The sequence below is a fragment of the Crocodylus porosus genome, unplaced genomic scaffold (genome assembly GCF_001723895.1).
Source record: "Crocodylus porosus isolate Cpor-Errol unplaced genomic scaffold, CroPor_comp1, whole genome shotgun sequence".
NCBI lineage: Eukaryota > Metazoa > Chordata > Crocodylia > Crocodylidae > Crocodylus > Crocodylus porosus.
In genome coordinates this window covers 14570346-14589410 of record NW_017728932.1, presented here as the reverse complement: position 1 = coordinate 14589410, position 19065 = coordinate 14570346, and the positions used below count along the sequence as shown (strand labels likewise).

The 19065-nt window shown below is 41.0% G+C and overlaps 1 protein-coding gene across 1 annotated transcript in view; it reads left to right on the top strand.

Moving 5' to 3' along the window:
* Window positions 1-1856: 1856 nt before the first annotated feature.
* Window positions 1857-19065, top strand: part of MED13 (mediator complex subunit 13) — a gene marked incomplete at its 5' end in the record, with an annotated part of 70224 nt that continues 53015 nt past the window's right edge. Inside the window, 2 exons of the mRNA XM_019545311.1 lie at window positions 1857-2118; window positions 14658-14826. Coding sequence (XP_019400856.1) covers window positions 1857-2118; window positions 14658-14826 — 431 coding nt within the window. The remainder of the gene's footprint in view (window positions 2119-14657; window positions 14827-19065) is intronic.

Below are 19065 nucleotides of genomic sequence, written 5' to 3'. Positions count from 1 at the left end.
CCGTATGGCTACAACTCGCCTCCCCCTTCTCCCTCCCGGCCCCCGACTCCCAGCACTGTATCGCCACAACTCGCCTCCCCCTTCCCAGCCCCAACTCCCGCCGCCCGATCGCCACCCGTCTTCGTTTTAGCGCTGACAGGAAGCAAACTAACTTTCTTTCCCTCCCCCTCCCCGATCCGAGCCAGACAGCGCTCCTGGGTTGGAGGCCAGGCCGGGTTTCTCGGGGGGGGGCGAACCCGCAATCTTATCTCGTGGCCAGAGGAATTTTGCCCGAGGAAGCGTCACTCCCCGCTCTTCCCGGATGGATTGGCTCCACCGCTCGCTTTCGTCCGAACGATTTGGGCGATCCCCCTGTTTGGGGGTCCGCGGTTTCATTGGAGGAGTCGGGGTTGACGCCTGCTGACACCAACTTGATGGAAACAAGTCAATTTTGGGGGAGTCGTGGCTTGGGCTAGCCTTAGTCGCTTGCAGGTTGCCGCGTGCCAGGTAGACAGCCTTGCATTGGCCCGCGGACCGCCGCGTGCCAGGTAGGCTGCCTGGTACTGAGGATGATGGTGTTGTCAAACATGTGTCAATCTGCTGCATTGATGGATTTGGGGGTAGGGGACTCTGGACAGCCTGGTTGTGTCTGCCAGATAGCAAGGGGACGGCAGCATCAGGCCTGTAGCTCAATACCACCAACATCTTTTAAGCCCTCTAGTCTTTCAGAAGTACCAACTGTTGCAAATCCTTTAGTAACCTGGAATCCAGCCTTGCTCTTTTTTTTGGAGTAGGGGAGGCTGCCATGTTAGACCTGGAACTGCAATACTCTTAGCTGTGTTCTCATATGGGGGAGGAGGAAATCGTTAAGCAAGTACAAGGTATCCATCATAGAGGCTCATTTATCAGCTTAAACCCATGGTGCCTCCTGGCAAGCCCTTCGAGGTCATTACTCCAGCCAAGCAGTGGTCATAGCGTTAACTTTAGTCTCTGGTAGTGTTGCTCTGTAAATAACTGTTCTAGTATCATCTTTTTCCCATTAGGTGCCACTAGGAAGAAGTAGGGTAAAATGCATTTTGGCTCGAAAGGTCTGGGGCACATTATAACTTCCCATTTCTGACCAAAGTCAAACACATTTACAGCAAGGAAAAATAATCTAGAATTTAATTTGTAAGACATGAGATGAGAAGAGAGCAGAGTCACACAGGGTATAGCCACCACACTTCTTTGAAGTATTCTCTGTGTCTGAAAGGGTTTGTGTTTTTTGCTGGAACCAGTAAAGTCTTTCAGGGGATTGGAAAGTGTCCTTTGAGGCTAGGCGGACTGTATATAGGTTTCTGAAAGTGCTTTGTAACTTAAATACAGAGAGGGGACGACGATGCAAGATGAAGTCCAGAGAAAAAAATCCCTTGCCAAGATGCATCATTAGTTAATAACCATGCAGTTATGAAATTGTTTGAAAATAACTCCATTGCTGCCCTTCACTTCTGTTTTTTGTTTTTTATTTTTTATTTTGCTGCCTTTAAAAAGTTGATTAGTTTCATTGTGGATTTGCTTCTGCTACTAATAATTAGAGGTTATTTAAGACGGTTTGAAAACAGGATACAGGTCATCATAACTTGGGACCTAGGGTTGGGGTTTTTTTGGCATTCTGGTATACGCCCAGGTTTAAGAAATTAGAATATAGTTTCAGGCAAGTTTTATTGACTTAACCAATGGAGCTTGTTTCTTTTTTTCATCTTTGATGCTTTCATAGCAAGTAGGGATCCTCTGGCAGTTTTTTATTTTGAGTCTTTCTTATACTTTCTTTCTAACTAAGAAACTAGAAATGATTTCTGGATTTAGTAAACCTTGGTTTTGCCCAAACATGTCCTTGAATTTGTTTTTGTTCCCTCTTCCCCCAGGCTGATTTAACTGGCATTAAATGGAAACGATACGTATGGCAGGGTCCAACATCTGCCCCAATTCTCTTTCCCGTAACGGAAGAAGACCCCATTCTGAGCAGTTTCAGTCGCTGTCTGAAGGCTGACGTACTGAGTGTTTGGCGGCGCGATCAGAGACCTGGACGCAGAGAGCTGTGGATATTTTGGTGGGGTGATGACCCCAACTTTGCTGACCTGATTCATCATGACCTGGCAGGTAAGAGACTATTACTAGATTTGGTTCAGTTGGCATAAGGAATATGCTCCTTCAGCCTTGTGTTCTCTAGCATAGTAGAAATGACGCTGAAGATGTACAGCTCATCTTCTGTAGTGTTGCGACCTGACAAACTGCTCAGTTTGAATGTATGGTGCTGATGGGCTGGGGTAAAGTCAGATAACTCTGATGGTGGGATCTTCTTATAATGGAACGTCTGTTTTGATCGTGTAGTGCAATAGTAAATTGTGTGCTTACTTGGGATTAAAGTATCTGCCCATACCCAGAGGAATGGTGCCCCCTCTTTACTTGTGGATCCTGTTACTTTGATAAACAAAGGGAATTATGTGAATTTTTGGTGGGTTTCTTCTCAAAAAGAGGAAAGTATCCAAAGCTGTGCATGTGTGGTTTAGGTGTGGGATGATCTAACACTTCAGAATGATGCTTTGGGTTGCTGTCATCATAGGAAGTTCAGAAAATCTCTGTGTTCCCATATTACATTTCAGAACTGTTTTTTAAGGTTTAGAAAATTGTGAGACCAGGTGAAGTAGTCTTCCTTGGAATAAAATCACCAGCCAGAATATTCAGAAGAAGATGCCTAAATTTAATTGGTATCTTTGGCTGAACAACAAATCCTAAAACCCATGTCTATTAATACTCTTTTTGTTCAGAGGTGCTGTGCATCTATAATCGCCTCTGAAGTCAGTGGAGGCTTAGCAGTTTTTAAAATCAGGCTGCTCTTATTTAGGTATTGCTATATCTTGGTACTAATTTTAGGCACCTTATTTTGAAAATGTTGACTTGTAATATTTATTTTCTATTCCAGAAAGCTTTTTTTTTTTTTTTTTAATAATCTTGCTGCCAAATATATCTGTTTCTTTTCTGTATGTGTTGCTGTCAGAGTTAAACTATTGCCTTTGTACACACATACTTTGAAGTCTGACAAGTAACTTTACAGGCTCTTTTTATACAATAGCAGCAAGTCATATTATACTTTCATTTAGAATAATAAGTAGCATTCACCCTGTTGTAGTTAAGGAAAAAAAGAGGCCTATGTTTGATTTTGCTTTTGGTGAAAATGGAAATCTGTTCATTCTCTATGGGGAAACTCCTTGCAGGTGAATAAATGTTGCTTGAAGGAACCCAAATTTGTTGATGCTGTTTATGTAACCGCAGACATACTAAAGAGCAAATATGAAATTGAAAAAATTCTATATGTACAGCTATTTTATAGAAAGGAGTTTCCTGTTTTTGGTAACGAGAGGATATTATGTACTGGAAAAAGACTTCATGCAGTATGCTGGCAGTTGTTTATGATGAAGTATTTGAGTTTATGAGAATTGGGATGCTGCTGCTGCTACGGCTACTACTGTTAGCAGCCCTGTAAATGGAAACTTTGCATCTTAGTGCAAGCTGTAGACCTGTGTTTACAGCTTCCTTATTTTGCCCTAGGAATGACCTCAGTCCTGACCCTTGGGGACCATCTTCTGTATGGCTGAGATAGACTCAATGCTATTTTTGTCCTGGGCCTTTCCTGAGCTAAAACCATTGCTTGTGCAGAAGTATCGATGTAAATTTTGTACAGTGTTGCCTGCTTGGAGCTAAGTTGAAATGGGCATATTCCATTTTCATTCATTTATTTTTTTTTAATAGACTGCAGGACAGAAGTTAAGCCATGTTGGAAGCTGCATTTCTAAACTACTTTTGCGCAAAATTTTGATTGGTCCAAGTTTTCTTTTACAACCTCCCCCCCGGGTAAAAAAAAATAAAACAAACCAAAACAAAAAACCACAAACAAAAACATTAGTGGACTGATGTAAAGCAGAGGTGCAGGAGGATTGTAATGAAGCTTGCTTCACAAACTGCTAGCCTATTGCAGTTGAATTTTCAGAATCAGCATTTTGCTAGGAGATTCTTCAGGACACTGGTGCTCTCATACATGGGTGGTCAGCCCAGTCCTTCCTGGAAGTGATGAACTTTGAGTCTTACTAGAGTGTAATGGAGAGCTGATGGAGGTTGGCTTTTTCTCAGCCTTACTTGTAGGTCTGCTTTTGGATCTTTCTTTTATTTAGGTTTGCTCTGTTTTGTATATGTAGGTAGGTGGGAGTTGACCAGGGCTTGCTGCATTTTGGTACAAGGGTGGTTTCAGCCCTAGATGTGCTCATTTCCTTGCAGCTTCTGTGACTAAAAGCTCATTACTTTTCCTCTCTGGTTAAGCATATCTGATCTCTTGTTCCAGCAGGGAGGTTCTTGTCTCAAAAAGTCTGGGTGATGGCGCTAGTCTGTTTGATTCTGTGTACCTGGTGGTAGATATACAGGTGATCTTTAGGAGTTGAATTGGCTGGTTTAGAGCAGAGATAAAGGTGAAGGCAGCTCTCCAGCTTCTTGTTAATGTGAACATATCCAGGAGGTAAGAGTGAATCTAAACAATACTGCTTGACAGATTCATTGTTTATGGCCGAAATCATTAATGGACAGCTTCCCTTACTACTTCAGACTGTCCCATCTGTCTTGTGGTCACTTGCGCTATTTCTGGAAAAGAAAAATTGCATCTAGGCTGAAGCCTGCCACCTGCAGCTCTGATGTTCGGTGAAGACAGATAGTTGGACTGCATGTTATCAATGCTGTTGCTTAGCAAAGGAAGGCTATTCACCATCCCAGAGGTGATATGGGGACCTGATTGTACTCTGGGACCATTCTCATGATGCTATTGTGTGTGCTACTGCCTTGAAATGAGCCTTCTTCAAGGACAAGTGATTTGCTAAGACAGTAGTTATTTACTTCCTGGCGTGACTGGACGCTGGTAACAGTCTGGCTTCTCTTTGGAGTTTGATTCACCGTGAATTGTATATTTAGTGAGTAAAGGACATTGTTTTTCTCTGGAATGGGTTGCGGTGAACAGCTTCTACGAAGGTTTTGCTATGGCATCTTTCAAGACTGTCACGTGTGGGATCTTGGCAGGAACAGCTCTAAACAGAGTATCACTGCTTTTCATGTGAAATTCAGTCATGTATTGCTTGCCGTATCATCTCTGGAGGTTCATTCTCTGCTCTGGAGGGACACATGCATGGCTTGACTGTTGGGTACATCTGAACTTTCCTTGTCTGGACTTCGATAAGAAACTCTTGCAATAAATTGAGATTAGTGACTCTGATTTAAGAATTTTGATTTTTTTTTTTCAGTCAAGCTATGTTTTTTTTTCTTGAGAGCCATTTGTCAGATATGATGCAAAAAATTGTTCTGTCTGCTTAGTTTGTTCTTGTCAGTGGCATTAATTTACCCTTTGAGAGCCTCACAAAGGTAATGTGTTGTAGTGGCAATGCAGCTTGATTTATAGAAATTCTCTCGCAGCAAGGCTTAAAGGAGGACACCTCTGCTACTCTTCAGCTTGTTCAGAATGCCGCAGCATATTATCTCGTTGTTTTGAACAGCCGTAATCATCTTTCACTGTCTCTGTGGGATTTAAAATGGCTGTTCAGAAATGTGGGGTTTTAATGTGGGCAAAAGTGTACTCCTGACCCCAAAACTATGTAGGTACGAAGCGTGCTTGAGACCTGACAGCTGTACTTTGATGCTCACTTTCTAGGGATCTCATCAGCGGGCCTTTGGCCAGCTGATTTACACCTTTTGCTGTGGTAAGCCATAAGGTGTGAACGCTTTTTCCCTAGGTCTCTGTTTGTTTTTCCTAATTAAATAAAAATAAATCTTTATTTGCTGGATTTATCCTTTGCATACTAGAACCCCCTTTTCTTTGGGTCATACATTTCCAAATGTGATGTGGTGGGGGAGGAATAGAATGAGAAAAAATAACATGTTGAATAAGAGAATGTACAGGCTTTGTTGGATCATTCTTGCCCATGCATTGTTGGTTATTTTTCTCGTGGAGGGCATGCAGCTGTGACTTTTTGGTGGCAGTAATAATTTTGAGTGTTGAGTTGAGGATTCTCCAGCTTCCTTGGTATGGACTACATTTGAATAGTGTACCCTAGGTCATCTCCTTCCTGATTCCAAGTCTCGTGGATCATTTAACTGGCACTGATGTCTGTAGCCTCTGCCAATCTGCAGCAGCTAGAAGGCAGTAGGAGAGCCAGCACCATGTGACCTGCCAGCTTTCTGCAGACAAGAAAGTTGTCCAAAATCCACACTTTTGAGATCCGTTTTGCTGGTGATTTGCTTGCTTGGTTGTCAGTGCTTGCTTCTGAAGCCCTCTGTTCTCTGTTGTAAGTTGGAGTCTTGCTCTGGACTTCTGGGGAAGACAACCCCCAGTCAACTCAGCTGGAGATAGGCACCTGGTCCTTCGGACCCAGGGATCAAAGGCAGCCAGTTCAGATGTTAAACACGTCACTGGGTGCTGTTAGCTGCAGAAACTGATATGCTTTGTCCATGTTAGTCTGACCGTCTTGTTCACTAAAGGATAAATGCCCCACTCCAAGAACATGCACCAAAAACCTGTGCAACATCCAAATAACTTTATCATGTGTAGTTAGCCATATGCCTATGGATGCTATAGCGGGGAGCAGTGCATTTCTCTCTTCCTCTTTCTGTCTTCAGCTCTTCTGGCCATCAAAGTTGACTGTACAACATATTCTTTAACATACTAGTGTCCTCCATGTGGAGACACGTCCAGCGCAGCAAAACTGCTAATAAGCATTATGCAAACATTGCAGAACCAGTCTTTTAGGAACATCTTTATCTGCAGCTTTTTTATTTTAATCTTGCCACTTACTATGCATAATAGCTTGAAGGTACTGTTGATGAAATCTTTTCTCTTTGTAGTGCTGGCAGTAACATGTCCATCTGAAACATCTGTAGATTAAGCTGAGAATTGCTACAGTATAGTAAACAGGATTTTGGGCTCTGCTGTAATGATACGCTGTGTCGAGGCTCGCTGTTGTTTGCAGAATATAGCCTTTAGAAATTCAGGCAGAGAGCCCTTTGTCACTGAAGATGATGCTTGACAAAGCTCCTTCAGCATAACTGACATGTATCTGCATACCTAATTACTCCCAAACTCAGAGGAAAGCAAAGTTACCGTGTTAGATTGTCCCACTTTGTATTTTACACTTGCTTGCCGTTTTTATATCTTGCGTTTGCTCGCATTCTGCTCTTCATTATGGCACGCGTTCTGTGCAGTGTCAAAACACAATGATGCCGTGTCTGTCTTGACAAGCCAAACTTGATCCTCATGAAAATCAACAAAGGGCTGAAGCAATATTCATATCTGCATAAGCAAGCTCGGTATGCACGTCTAGAAACATGAACGTTTTATAGGGTATTGTTTTTTTTTTTTTTTTTTCTTTTTCCCCCAGGGTGGAAGGGAGGATGTATGCATGGTGCTGCAGAAAAGACTTATTTCTGTAGGTGCTGTGTAGGGGCATAGGTGATGTTGAACAATAGATTGTAGCTAGACTGTTTCCCAGGCAAGGAAATTGTCCAAACAGTGTGACTGTCTATAAACTATTTTAGGGAAAACCCATTTTATTTGTTCCCAAGAAATATTCTGTTGTTTTACTGTTTAGTTTTTGTTTTCTCGCCCCCCCACCGGGAAAAAAAAAAAAAAAAATCTACTGCATTTTGGGTATATTTTTTTTCTTGTATGTAGCAACTCCATTGCTCGTGACATGTAGCAATTACTTTTTTTTTCTTTCAACAATACATGGTATTTTGTAACTTTTCCCCTAATAGTTCTAGAATCTTGAATCCGTTGTCAAGCAACCTGACTGAATTAGTCTGACTTTGTATGAAATCATGAACTAGTATCTTCTAAAGCTGCTGAATCTGAATATAAATTAAATATGATTTAATTTTGAAATACAGCATTTTTTATTGTAGCACTTGGTTAAGACTATTGTGTAGTCATGTAGCTTACTGCAGTAATTTCACAGTACATCTGCTGATTTTTTTTTTTTTTTTCCTTTCCCTTTTCCCCTTGTAAGTTGAGGCTCACGTAGGAAGTGTGGTTTGTGTAAATCAGGTTTTTTGCATTAAACAGTCTGTTTTTATAATTGGGTTGTTATCAATGAGAGCTGCTGTAAGAAACTCTGCCCCTATTTTACTTTGGGGGTAGCAGGTAACAGACATTAAAAGCTTTTCTAACCCTTGATATAAGAATTTTATACCAACTGTGCTGCAAAGTGATTTGTCTTCTGTATTATTAAAACCATGATAACATGGTCCATGGGGGAGGCTGAACTCATTTTTGTCACGCATATTTTGCTGTTTAAAACCATTTTTATCCAATATGGCGTAAAGTTCCTGAGTAATATACACTAAAATATGTTGTTGGCTTTTTTTTTTTTTTATTAGGTGTTTTAGGAGCTCTTGGCTGTTGGTATAATTGCTAAGATTTACAGATTTAAATATAAATGAAAAATCCAATTTTGTTCTTGGATTTAAAAAGTATGTTCCTTGACATGCAACACATCTATCTCATCTTTAGAAAATGGCTTAAAGAAGCACTGCTCTAAAATGTTTCAGTGCTAAGGAAAAATGGGATTGTGGACAGGGAGGGACAGGTGCATCAAAAAAAAAATATTAAGACTTTCTTCAACCCATTAATATTGAGTAACATCTAAAAATTATTCTAAGCAGAAGAAATTTGAGGACAAAAGCACTTTCCCCCCCAGAGTTTGTTTGTGGATTTGACTTGCTTGCACAACATCATTTGTAACCATTTCTTTTGCATATTTGGGGTAGTTCCCCTTTTGCCGCAAACTCTGCTGGCTGAAAAAGTTAAGTGGAAGGGGGGCCTAGACAGGTGTGATATCTTAAGCTACTTTTTTTTTTTGTTCCCTTTGGAAATGGAGTTGATTTCAAGTTGAAGGTTTTTCCAGCGATCTTGAAGTACGCACATTTTTGTTTACACAGCTTAACCCGATCATATAGATAAAAACGTGAATAGACTTCTGGAACGGGAGTGAAGGCAAAGGTTTCTTATCTTTTTTAGCCTTCCCTTTCTGTAGGGAGGTACAGTACAGCTGGACTAAGTAGGCAGGCGTTCTGTAGGTGGTAGGTCTCTGTTCAGTAGCTATCCGAAACTCCTCCATTCTAAAAAGATGAGAATAATGCACTTCACTTGCCTCCATCAGCCTGGAACAGCTGTCTCTTCAGGTCCTAATGTACTGGAGAGTAGTTTGAATTTTGGCCTTGGGTTCTAGCCTTTTCTCCTGCAGACTGTTCTTGTGGGAGCAAATGACTTGATTTTTTTCTTTTAAATGAAATAAAGCAGTGTTCCTAACTTCTGGATAATGCTTGGTTTCTGGTAAGAACAGACATGTGGGGTGGGAAATTTCCCAGCGCTTTATTTTTCTGTGGGAAGTTTTCCATTTCTAAAAATTCATTGTTTCATAAAATTCATTAGTAACAATGAATGGATGCCAATACAATATTAGGCAAGCTTGGCAGTTTCAAAGTTGTAATTAACGTTTTTCAGGTGATTCTCCCTAGGAAGTGTGTGAGAGAGTGCATCTGTGTTTCATTGATTTGTAAACAGGGAAGGTAAATGCACTCACGTTATAATCCAAACCAGAAATCAAGTTGGGAATTCACCTAGTGAATCCAAACCACAGCACTGCATGTCGTGCGTAGTTTTTTGGGTGTGCTAAAGTGAGTGTGTCGATGGTTTTCAGTGCCGGTGTATATTTCCTTACATGTAAACAAACAGCATAAGGGAAGTGCGTGGTATTGTGTATTGTCTTTACATTCTTACAAGTATTCCAATACAAATAATCTCTTTCCACATAAAGCTTTGAATGTGTTTGAACGTAACATTTAAACCACATTAAGCGTGCTGTATTTAATTTTGTTCCTAATCAAGTATTTCAGTTCAAATACTTGTGGCTGTTGGGACATAAAATTAACACGGGGGTACTTTTTTTAGTTTTGTTTACTAAATATAGGTCAAATAAGCATGCTAAATCAGATCACGCTCTGTTCAGGGCATTGGAAAATTTTCTGGAAAACCCACATCTCTCTGTAAGAGCAATGTGTGTAAAAAAAACAAACAAAAAAAATTCTTGGCTTTTTTTTTTAATTGTTAAATTCCTAGCCTTGCAGTGCTATAAACAAAGCTTACGTATTCTTGGCTTTAAAGAATTTTTTTTGGAAAAGTCTAGTTGGTGTAATAAAAGACATCGCCTCTACCACAAGTTGTGATAGCTTTAGAGAGGCACTTAAAGGCAAGCCTGTTGCCGTCGGAGTTACCTTATTGTTAATTCCAGTTTCTCTGTGGGATTTCTTACCATTTTGCCAAAGAAAATTGTGCATTAAACAATGTGTATGTAAGGCCGTTTTGAAGGCTCTCTGAATTCAGACTCTCTTGCTTCTTTTTACCTTGAAGATGAAGTAAGTGTGCTTGTATTTTGTAAGGTATGCGTACATCTCACCTGCTAGGATTCCTCTAATGGAGCGGTTGGAGGGGTCGCAGTCGGAGGGGTCTCCCTGAGGGTCACGATGCCCAACAGGGGCAGAGCAGACCCCCCCACAGAAGTCATCAGGTTTACCTAATGTTCTCTAGGTAATTAGAGTAATGGAGGAAAAAATGTGCCTGATGTCTTAAAGTGCTTAAATAAAAGAAGCTTAAATTTTACATCTTGCCTACTAAATGCTTCCCTTCCAAATGTTGTACCAGACATCTTTTAGTTAAGGTTATTCCTTGTCATGATTTGCATTTTAATTAAAGGTGAGATCAACATCAGTGCCATGTATATTGGAGGGTCTCTTTTAGAAAACAAGGGTTGTTGGTATTTTGAGTAGAGTTTTAAGCCAGTTTATTTTAGTCAGAGCTTGATAGTATCCCCCTGGTGTTCATATCTGAAATGCAAAATTTAGTGTGCTACTATATATGAAATTAGACTGTAGATGGCTGTGAAGTATCCCTAGCGTTCTCTATCTGCCAGGTTTGTTCCTACTGGGGAGAATCATTTTCAAACACTAAAGAAAAGAAGAGGGATTGTGTTAAGGGTCGCCTCCTCTAACACACACTTAACAAACGTGGCTGAAGATTTGCATATGCTAGTCAGTAGCAATAAAGCAACCACTTTCTCTAAAATGTTTCTTGAGAGCCAAAGATTTGAGATAAAAGGAAAGAATACTTAAAATAGATCCTGGTAAGATTGTGTGTGCTTGTAATGTGCTATCTATTATAATAAAAATCTCTCTTCCTCCCCATTCCCCCATCCCTCGCTTTTTTTTAAAGTATGGTAGAAGAAAGTTGACCCTCTCCCGGTAGAATATGACTTTCTCCAGTAAAATCCAAGAGCTCTGTAGGTTCTGTCTAAATGTGCCATTAACACAATTGTACTGCAGAATTTGGCCAGCTTTCTTGCAAAGAAAATTGTTATGAATAATAATTTGATGTAGCTGTTTTGTCAGCCAAAGTTGTTAGCTCAAAATTGCAAGACTGGTATCTTGCCAAAGCTTTGGAGGAAAATAAAATCGTTGGAAGAACCTGCTTCCTTCATACTTGCACCTTGACCGTTGATGAACATTCATTTAATTATTGCTGAAGTTGCTGAGATTCTTGTTTGCACCTTTCTTCCCCCCAGCTATACTCTGCTACCCCAAAACAAAATTGGGCAAAGTGACTGAAAATGCCTGTTCTAAGAGCTACCATAAAATAAGCTAACATGCAGGGGATTTTTTTTTTAAAGTTTTTAAATAATAGCGCGATATAGGAACCGAGCATTTAACCTTTGAAGCGGTGCAGGGTTTATTGTGCAGTTAAAGTCCAGATCATTAAGTTCTGTAGTTAATGTTTGTTATATCATGCTGTTTGCCACTGGTTGAACAGTATATGCTGAACAGCAACTCAACATGTAGGATAGGGGGCTCATTTCTGAGTGTGTGTTTACATATTTCTGAGCCCAGGAAAACAAGAATTGCCTGAGCTCAAACATTTTGCACTCTGACATTGAAACTTTATAATAAAGAGAAACCATGGCAGTACCTTTTGATGCCACTGGTAAAGGAATTCTCTAATAAATTGCTGTATTATCCAGATGGTTGCTTTAAAGCAAATATTTGTTCTTTTTAAATAGCAGTTGTTGTTCATATGCTTACACCTCTGAAAACCTGGAAAAACATGAGTTTTCCAGGTTTTTCTCAAAGCATGCCCTTCCACAACCATAAATCTGCTTCCTGGAGCTTTCAGGGTGGGTGGAATACATCTGATTTATCCTTAACAAAAGCTGCCACGGTCCTACATGTTGTGTCCCACAAAATTCTCTGTCGTTCCTCTTCATATGCTCTTTTTGAACCTTGCTGTATTGATCCAGACGCTCATTACAGCAAGATGCCAGCGTTTGCACTGCAGCCTGAGGGGAAGTCCAAGTCCAGCTATGGCTAGAGCAGGTGTAGGCAACCAGAGCATGGCACGCAAAGGCATTTTGCTTGGCACATGTGCCTGGGGTCAGATGAAGGGGCAGGCGCTGTGCTTCCACAGTAAGGATCGGGCCCTTTGCAGCTCTGCCACTGTCTGTGCCTGGCACTCCAACATCTTACAAGTTGAGGTTGTGGCACTCTGCCCAAAAATGTTGCTGACCCCTGGGCTAGAGCGTGGGCTGCACTATGCAGGAAGCTTATGTACGTGACCACAAAGGCTCTGGAATAAAAGAATGCCTGAAAGAGGTGTGTATGCTTGAACAGCTGTAGCAGTTCACATATGCTAAAATGTGTGCCGCTAGCCTCTAGAGGTTGATGTTTCACTAGCTATGTCCAGAAGATAAGAGAATGGAAAACTCCTTATCCGCCTAATCCAGCTCTGCGGTACATGCCAAATTTCCACGTTTCTTCTCATTCATGTGCTGTCATATGGCCTCTCTGCTTAGTTATCTCTTTGTATATTTGTTGGGGAAGTTTAAAAAATGTCGTGATATGCTTAGCTGTTAGCAATAGGACTCTGGATTAACAGAAGTTGGTCAACCAAGGGAAGTCTTTAGGAAATAGTGAGGTGTTGCCATCTGGCAGGTCTTCAGTGGTTTGAAGTAGGCATGATGGGCGAGAATATTTTTGGTTTAGGTAGTTTATATTTTCCAAGTTTAACTTAAATGCTCTTTTTGTACTGGTTAAGATGAGGTCTAAGTCTCTAAATGTCTATTGCCATGCAACTCTTCTTTATTTTCCTGTGCACTTTGCGAATAAAGAAGTGTGCAGTCTTACACAGCTTGGGCCTTTTGTTTTAAAAGAGGGAAGAGTTATGGTGGTGGAGTATCAGGCACAGCACATCTTATTTTTTTTCCTCCATTTTCTTTCAGTGTTGGCACCCTTCAAGTTCTGGACGGTTTTGAGGCACATGTGGGTGTAATATTTGTAAAGTGGGCACATGTAAATACTGGTGCTGTTAAACCCAGGAATGGTGTTTTGTATTGGTAACCTTTTGATATCAATGGTCCTGTGATGCTTTTTTCTTGTAGTACATCTCAGAAGAAATATTTTGAAGTAGCACCACTTATAGTCAGACAAGGATAACAGTTGTGTGATGTGGGGTTAGGGAAAAGCTTCTCTCCTTGGAGGGCTCTTTTTTTCTTGTATTTATTTTTAATGGAAAGTAATGACCTTTGCTTTTGATTTGTCAAAATAAGTTTGAAGAACAAATATCAGCTTATTGGAGACTAGCTTAAAAATAACCAAAATGTTGATTGCTAGGGTTCTGAAGTGTAGCGCACGTTGGTAATGTGGGACAGGTTTCATCTAGTTGCTTACAGCTTCTCTGTAGGCACATCTGTATGTGCATTACTGTGCCATAGGTACTGCGCATTAAGTTTAGTACCTGTAATAACAGGTACTAACTGAATGTGGAGTAACCGGTGATGCTGTGCAGTAGCAGTGGCACACGCCTTTTTAGTGATGTTAATGTGCAGCAGACTAATTGTACTGCACAGTAGTGCAGTAGCATGGCTTTTGCCATGACACACGCTAATGTACAGTACAATTAGTCTGCTGTACATTTAGCATCTTGTGTAGACACACCCTGTATGTAGAGAAGATTTGTCAGCTGAGTTTCCCAAAGCCTGTTTCTTTTTCCACCTCATAACATTGTGGACCAGATGCTAATAAACATTGAGGACCAGATACGTAATGGTATTTAGGTTCCCAGTTCCCATTGGGAAATACCTTTAGCATAATTATCAGTTGCCTTTTTTGTGGTAAGCAGCCCAGACTAGGCAAGGTGTGAGAGCATTTATAAGCTATTGTGCATAATAGCAGTGGTTACTTTTTGGGGAGAAGTTCCATTAATCTTGTGGGTGTGGGTATCTTTTAATTAAAAACATGTTTCTGTAGTCAACTATTTATATTTGCTAATAGCTTACTGTGTGAGCATTAGTTAATAGATTGAGCTTTGCAGAAGGCGCGGTGTAGGGGGAGGGGTGCTAATACCCTGCACGCTGGCTGGGTGGTGGAATGTCAGCATATGCTGTAATCGCACACAAATTAATTCTGCATTTGGCATTTAATGTTGATGTCTGTTTAGCCTTTAGTTCTTTGACTCTCAGCACGGGATGCGATATTGACTGCCTTTTTTTTCCCCCCCCTTTGCACTGTAGAAGAGGAAGATGGCGTATGGGAGAACGGACTTTCCTATGAATGTCGCACTCTGCTTTTTAAGGCAGTTCACAACCTGTTGGAGCGGTGTTTAATGAACCGGAATTTTGTGCGCATTGGGAAATGGTTCGTGAAGCCTTACGAGAAAGATGAAAAACCTATTAACAAAAGGTAGGATATCTTAATTCTTGTACTTGAGGTGTTTGGTTTTTATCTACTACTGAAAAGAAAATGACTCATTAGCGTGAGCTCATACTCTTAGTTTATAACGCGGACAACATGCACTGTGGGCCCCTGGGTCCTGCATTTTCTTGGACTCGGCTTCTACGGGTTCTTTGAAAATGTATTAATCCTTTACTATTGCTGATGTATACGGGAATACACGAAGGTTGATCCTCCACATAAACTAAGTCTGGATGTTGTTTGCCTTACTTCAGAAAAACAGTGGCTCTCCTCTATAGCACTTTCCTTACAGAGGTCACAGATGGGTTTTTGGGCAAGCAGAAAGAGAGCAGATGAAGGTAAGGATTAAGTGGAGAATCTTTAAAAGGAAGGGAATGAAGGAATGGTAAGGTGCAGCAAGATGCATAGAGGAATTGGGCTCCACAGGCCTGTGAGTTTAATGGTGCCAGGTACTGCTCCCTCTTGTCCTGCAAGCACTTTGAAAGGAGCTCCTGGGGATAAGAGCAGAGGCACAGAGGCTTTTGAAGAAGGAGCTACTTCCAGCTCTCCCTTTAGCTGGAGAGCTGGCTCTGTCTGGGAATTGTGCGTACTGCTAGTAGGACACGATCTCAGGGGTGAGGAAATAAGAAAGACTTAACTTTTGGTCTAGGGTGGAACAGTTTCTTCTCATGGTTTGATGCTGTCCGTGTTGCTTAGCGATAAGTCACAAAACACGAGTAGAAACTAGGTTAGCTGGAACAAAGTTTAACCAGTGTTCCCAAATAAAATTTACAAATCTAGGGTAAGTAAACCCTAGACCTCTTTCAAACCAGTATCCAAGAAATCTTGGGTTACAATGTGCCTGTTGTTCGGGTGCAGAGGAAATGTTGGTTAGGTCTTTCTGCCATAAGTTTAAATAATATTTTAAAGTTGGTTTCCTAATATTGGTCTTAGGTTGTCCATCCCCCTTTCAAATACCCCTGAGGTTTCTATGCTGGCTGTGTTGGTAGCTGATACCCTAGAACCGAGGTCTGAGTTTGTCTTTCAGATGTAAAGATGGAGCACTGTAGCACCTTTTAGAGATTAATTAGTTCAGAGAGGCGTGAAGTCACTTATTGCTGTGAAAGCTTGTGCCTCTCTGAACCAGTTAGTCTCTAAGATGCCATCTAAGGTGCCATCCTGCCTTGCCTTGCCAGACGAACATGGCTGACCACCTTTCTCCTTCAGATGAGGTGTTCTTTCCTCTTTTCCATCCTAGTTGGGGCAAACATCTCTGCACTCTGTGGTAGCTTAGTCCCCTCCTTTTCTTTTTCTTTTTTGGCACTAGGTGCTGTAGATCAGTAGCAAGGATGGTGAAAGTTTTTATTAAGTGGTTAGGTCAATATTGTCTTGGCACCTTCTTGGCATGTCCTGGGTTTGGCTAGCCTTGTCATTCCAAGCTTCCATTTGAATCTGGCTTTTGTTATCCTGCTGCACCTCTTAGAGTAAATCCAGTAAAAGTTATCGGACTTCTGTAATCTCTTTTGTAGCAGCTGGAAAAACTAATGGAAGCTTTTCAACTGAAGTAGCAGTGTTTGTTTAATTTGGGTGCTATGTGATGTATCAGATCACCCAAATGCCATGCATGCAGAAGGTCAGGCTGTTCATTGTGAGAACTCAAGGAACCGAGGGGTGTATAATTCATAACTTTTTATATGTACAAAGAGTAGATACCTTGCCTTAGCCACACCAATTTATTCATTGGTCCAGGTAAATATATTGAAAAATATGATGCTTTCTTGCAGGATGTTCTTAAGATTTTTGCAAAACGCACAAAGCTGGTAGGCCAATATTACCTTGTATTCCTCTGTTGAAAGCAAAGTGAGCAAATACTACTTGATCTTGACAAATTTAGCTAATGTCTTTGCCTAGAATATTTAAGAATCCAGATAATAAAGAGGCACCGGGCATGGTCTTTGAGGAACTGGGGTCCATGGAGGTTTCAATCCAGAAAGTAGAGAGGAGTCTGCCATTCCATGGAACTTGCTGCAGCTGGAAGAGCAGTTAAATGAAATAGCAGTTTTCAGTATTTCACCTCTATCCAGAAGATCTGGCGTTTGTTGCTGCATGGTATTAAGTTGGGAAAAATTGAAATGAAATATAAAAGTATACTGGAGCATACTTCAGTTTTCCCAGCTATGTAAGTCAGAGACCTTCATGGCCAAAAAGAGCCGCTTCCTTTTCACCAGCATGGAGATGGAACGTAAAGTGAGTCTTACATTTTTGCAAGAAAAACAGTAACATTTTTCTAATATGCTCAAATTGCCCAAGACTCTTAAGAACGTTCTTATTAAATTTAGTGGTGAGACACCCATGTCCCGAGCAGTGGGTTTTTTCCCCCTCCCCTTAACTCAAGCCAGGTTTTGTTAAAGCTCACTGCTTGAAAGTAACACTGAGTAAATATTTTCTTGATGCAAAGTAGAACATAGCTTATGTCCTAGCTCCAAGAAAAGACTACTTTGAAAAAGTTTGCTTAGGTGATTTTGAGCAAGCATGAATTAAGGGCCAGACACTGTCTTTTTAAGTTCTGTTCTGGGGTTCCTCTTCAGTAGCCCCTGTTTACGGGAATGACTTCTGCTGGATCATTTGCTGTTCCTTGTAGGAAGCGTGAGAAGACAAAAATGCTAATAGTAGGCAGATATTGGTATGCTATGCAGTAATCGCGTCTCAGCCTCTTGAAGGCTCAGATCAAGTGTAGCATCTCAGCTTTGTCATCTTTTTTTTTTCTGGATTCCCCATCCAAAACATCTACTAATAAAAGTCAATCTGACAGCTATCTGGCAGAGAAACTTTTTTTAATGTAGGAAGGATGGGATAGGTTTCAGGAGAGTTTTGCCTTGCTTTTTCCTTCTTTTTTATTTTATCTCTTCACTAACTATCTCTAGACTCATCCTGTAACACTAGTACTATTCTTGCAGAAAAATGACTACATGTGGTGTCTACCACGGTCACAGTAGCTGTTGGGATTAAAGCACTTCTTTTGAGGAGCGGAGCAGTGTTTCTCTCTACCTCTTGGTTGGTAGCTCTTTGTTTTTATGTATTTGGGTGAAAAAAGGTGAGAAGCTTTTACCTGTGCTGTGTAGGAAAACTTCAGTAGGTAGTGGGGGAATGTCTAGGCATGAAAGCATTTTTAGTGTCCCCGCCTCCCTCCTTTTAGTGTATCTGGCTAGACAGCTGTGATTTTTGCCTCTCTATGCAGACCTTCTCGCTCTTACCTGCACCGTTAACATCCAGATGTGCTCTGCTACATGTTTTTATGTGGGCTGCTCTTTGAAGATCAGCTGGAAGTTTGAGGGTTGATTGAATTCAGTTCCCTGCCTGTGCTACAGTGGTGCGCTTATAATTCTCTGGCTACCACTTTGTCTTTCTAAGTGCAGCTCGAAGCACGTGTGATCCTTTGTGGTTTGGAGCCAAATCTTTCTAGGCATCATGATGGCAGTTTAAGGTTAGCATGGCTGCTTTTGCTGTCAGCCCTTAGATTTTTGAATGTCAGGGGACTAGAGGCAGTGTAATCCATGATGGGTTGTTGACTCTGGAACTGGTGTCTCCTGTAGGTCTGACTTTCATCACTTTCATCTTATCATGAAGAGCACGCAGGGGGATAGTTGTTAAACTATGCATTTCCAGAGCACCCAAAAATTTCCTCCCTTGCCCTATAGCTCCTGGTGCATAGGAGCCTGTTATCTTTTGCAGTCTGACTCCCCGTTGTTCTTGCCTTGCGTTTCACCATGTAGCATCTTCGATGTGTTATTCTATTACATTATCCAGCCACCTCCTGCCTGGTCTGCAGTCCTCTACCAGGCTGAAGAGTGTGATCTTCAACAAGTACCTCCGTATTTTTCCCTTTCAAGGTAGCAAGGTAAGAACGAAGGAGCAAGCATCCTGCTAATTCTCAGGCTTCCCTCACTTGTATGTTGGCAAAAATAATAGGGGAGAGAGTGAGTGCTTGGAAGGCCACTGGAGACTCGAGGAGCAGAACTAAATGTTATATTTATAGCTAATAGGAAAGCAAACTGATGCAGTGAAAATGTTCTATGTATATCTCATAACTTTTTTTTTTTTAGCTAATCTTCAGAGGCAGCTCAGATTTGTGTACATGTGTTCAGTAAAGTGAAGCCAGAAGATAGTGACTGTGGATTTTTAGTTTCAACATTTGCTGGAAAAGGAACACATTTTTTTTTTTGGTGTTTTTTTTTTTTTTTTTTTTTT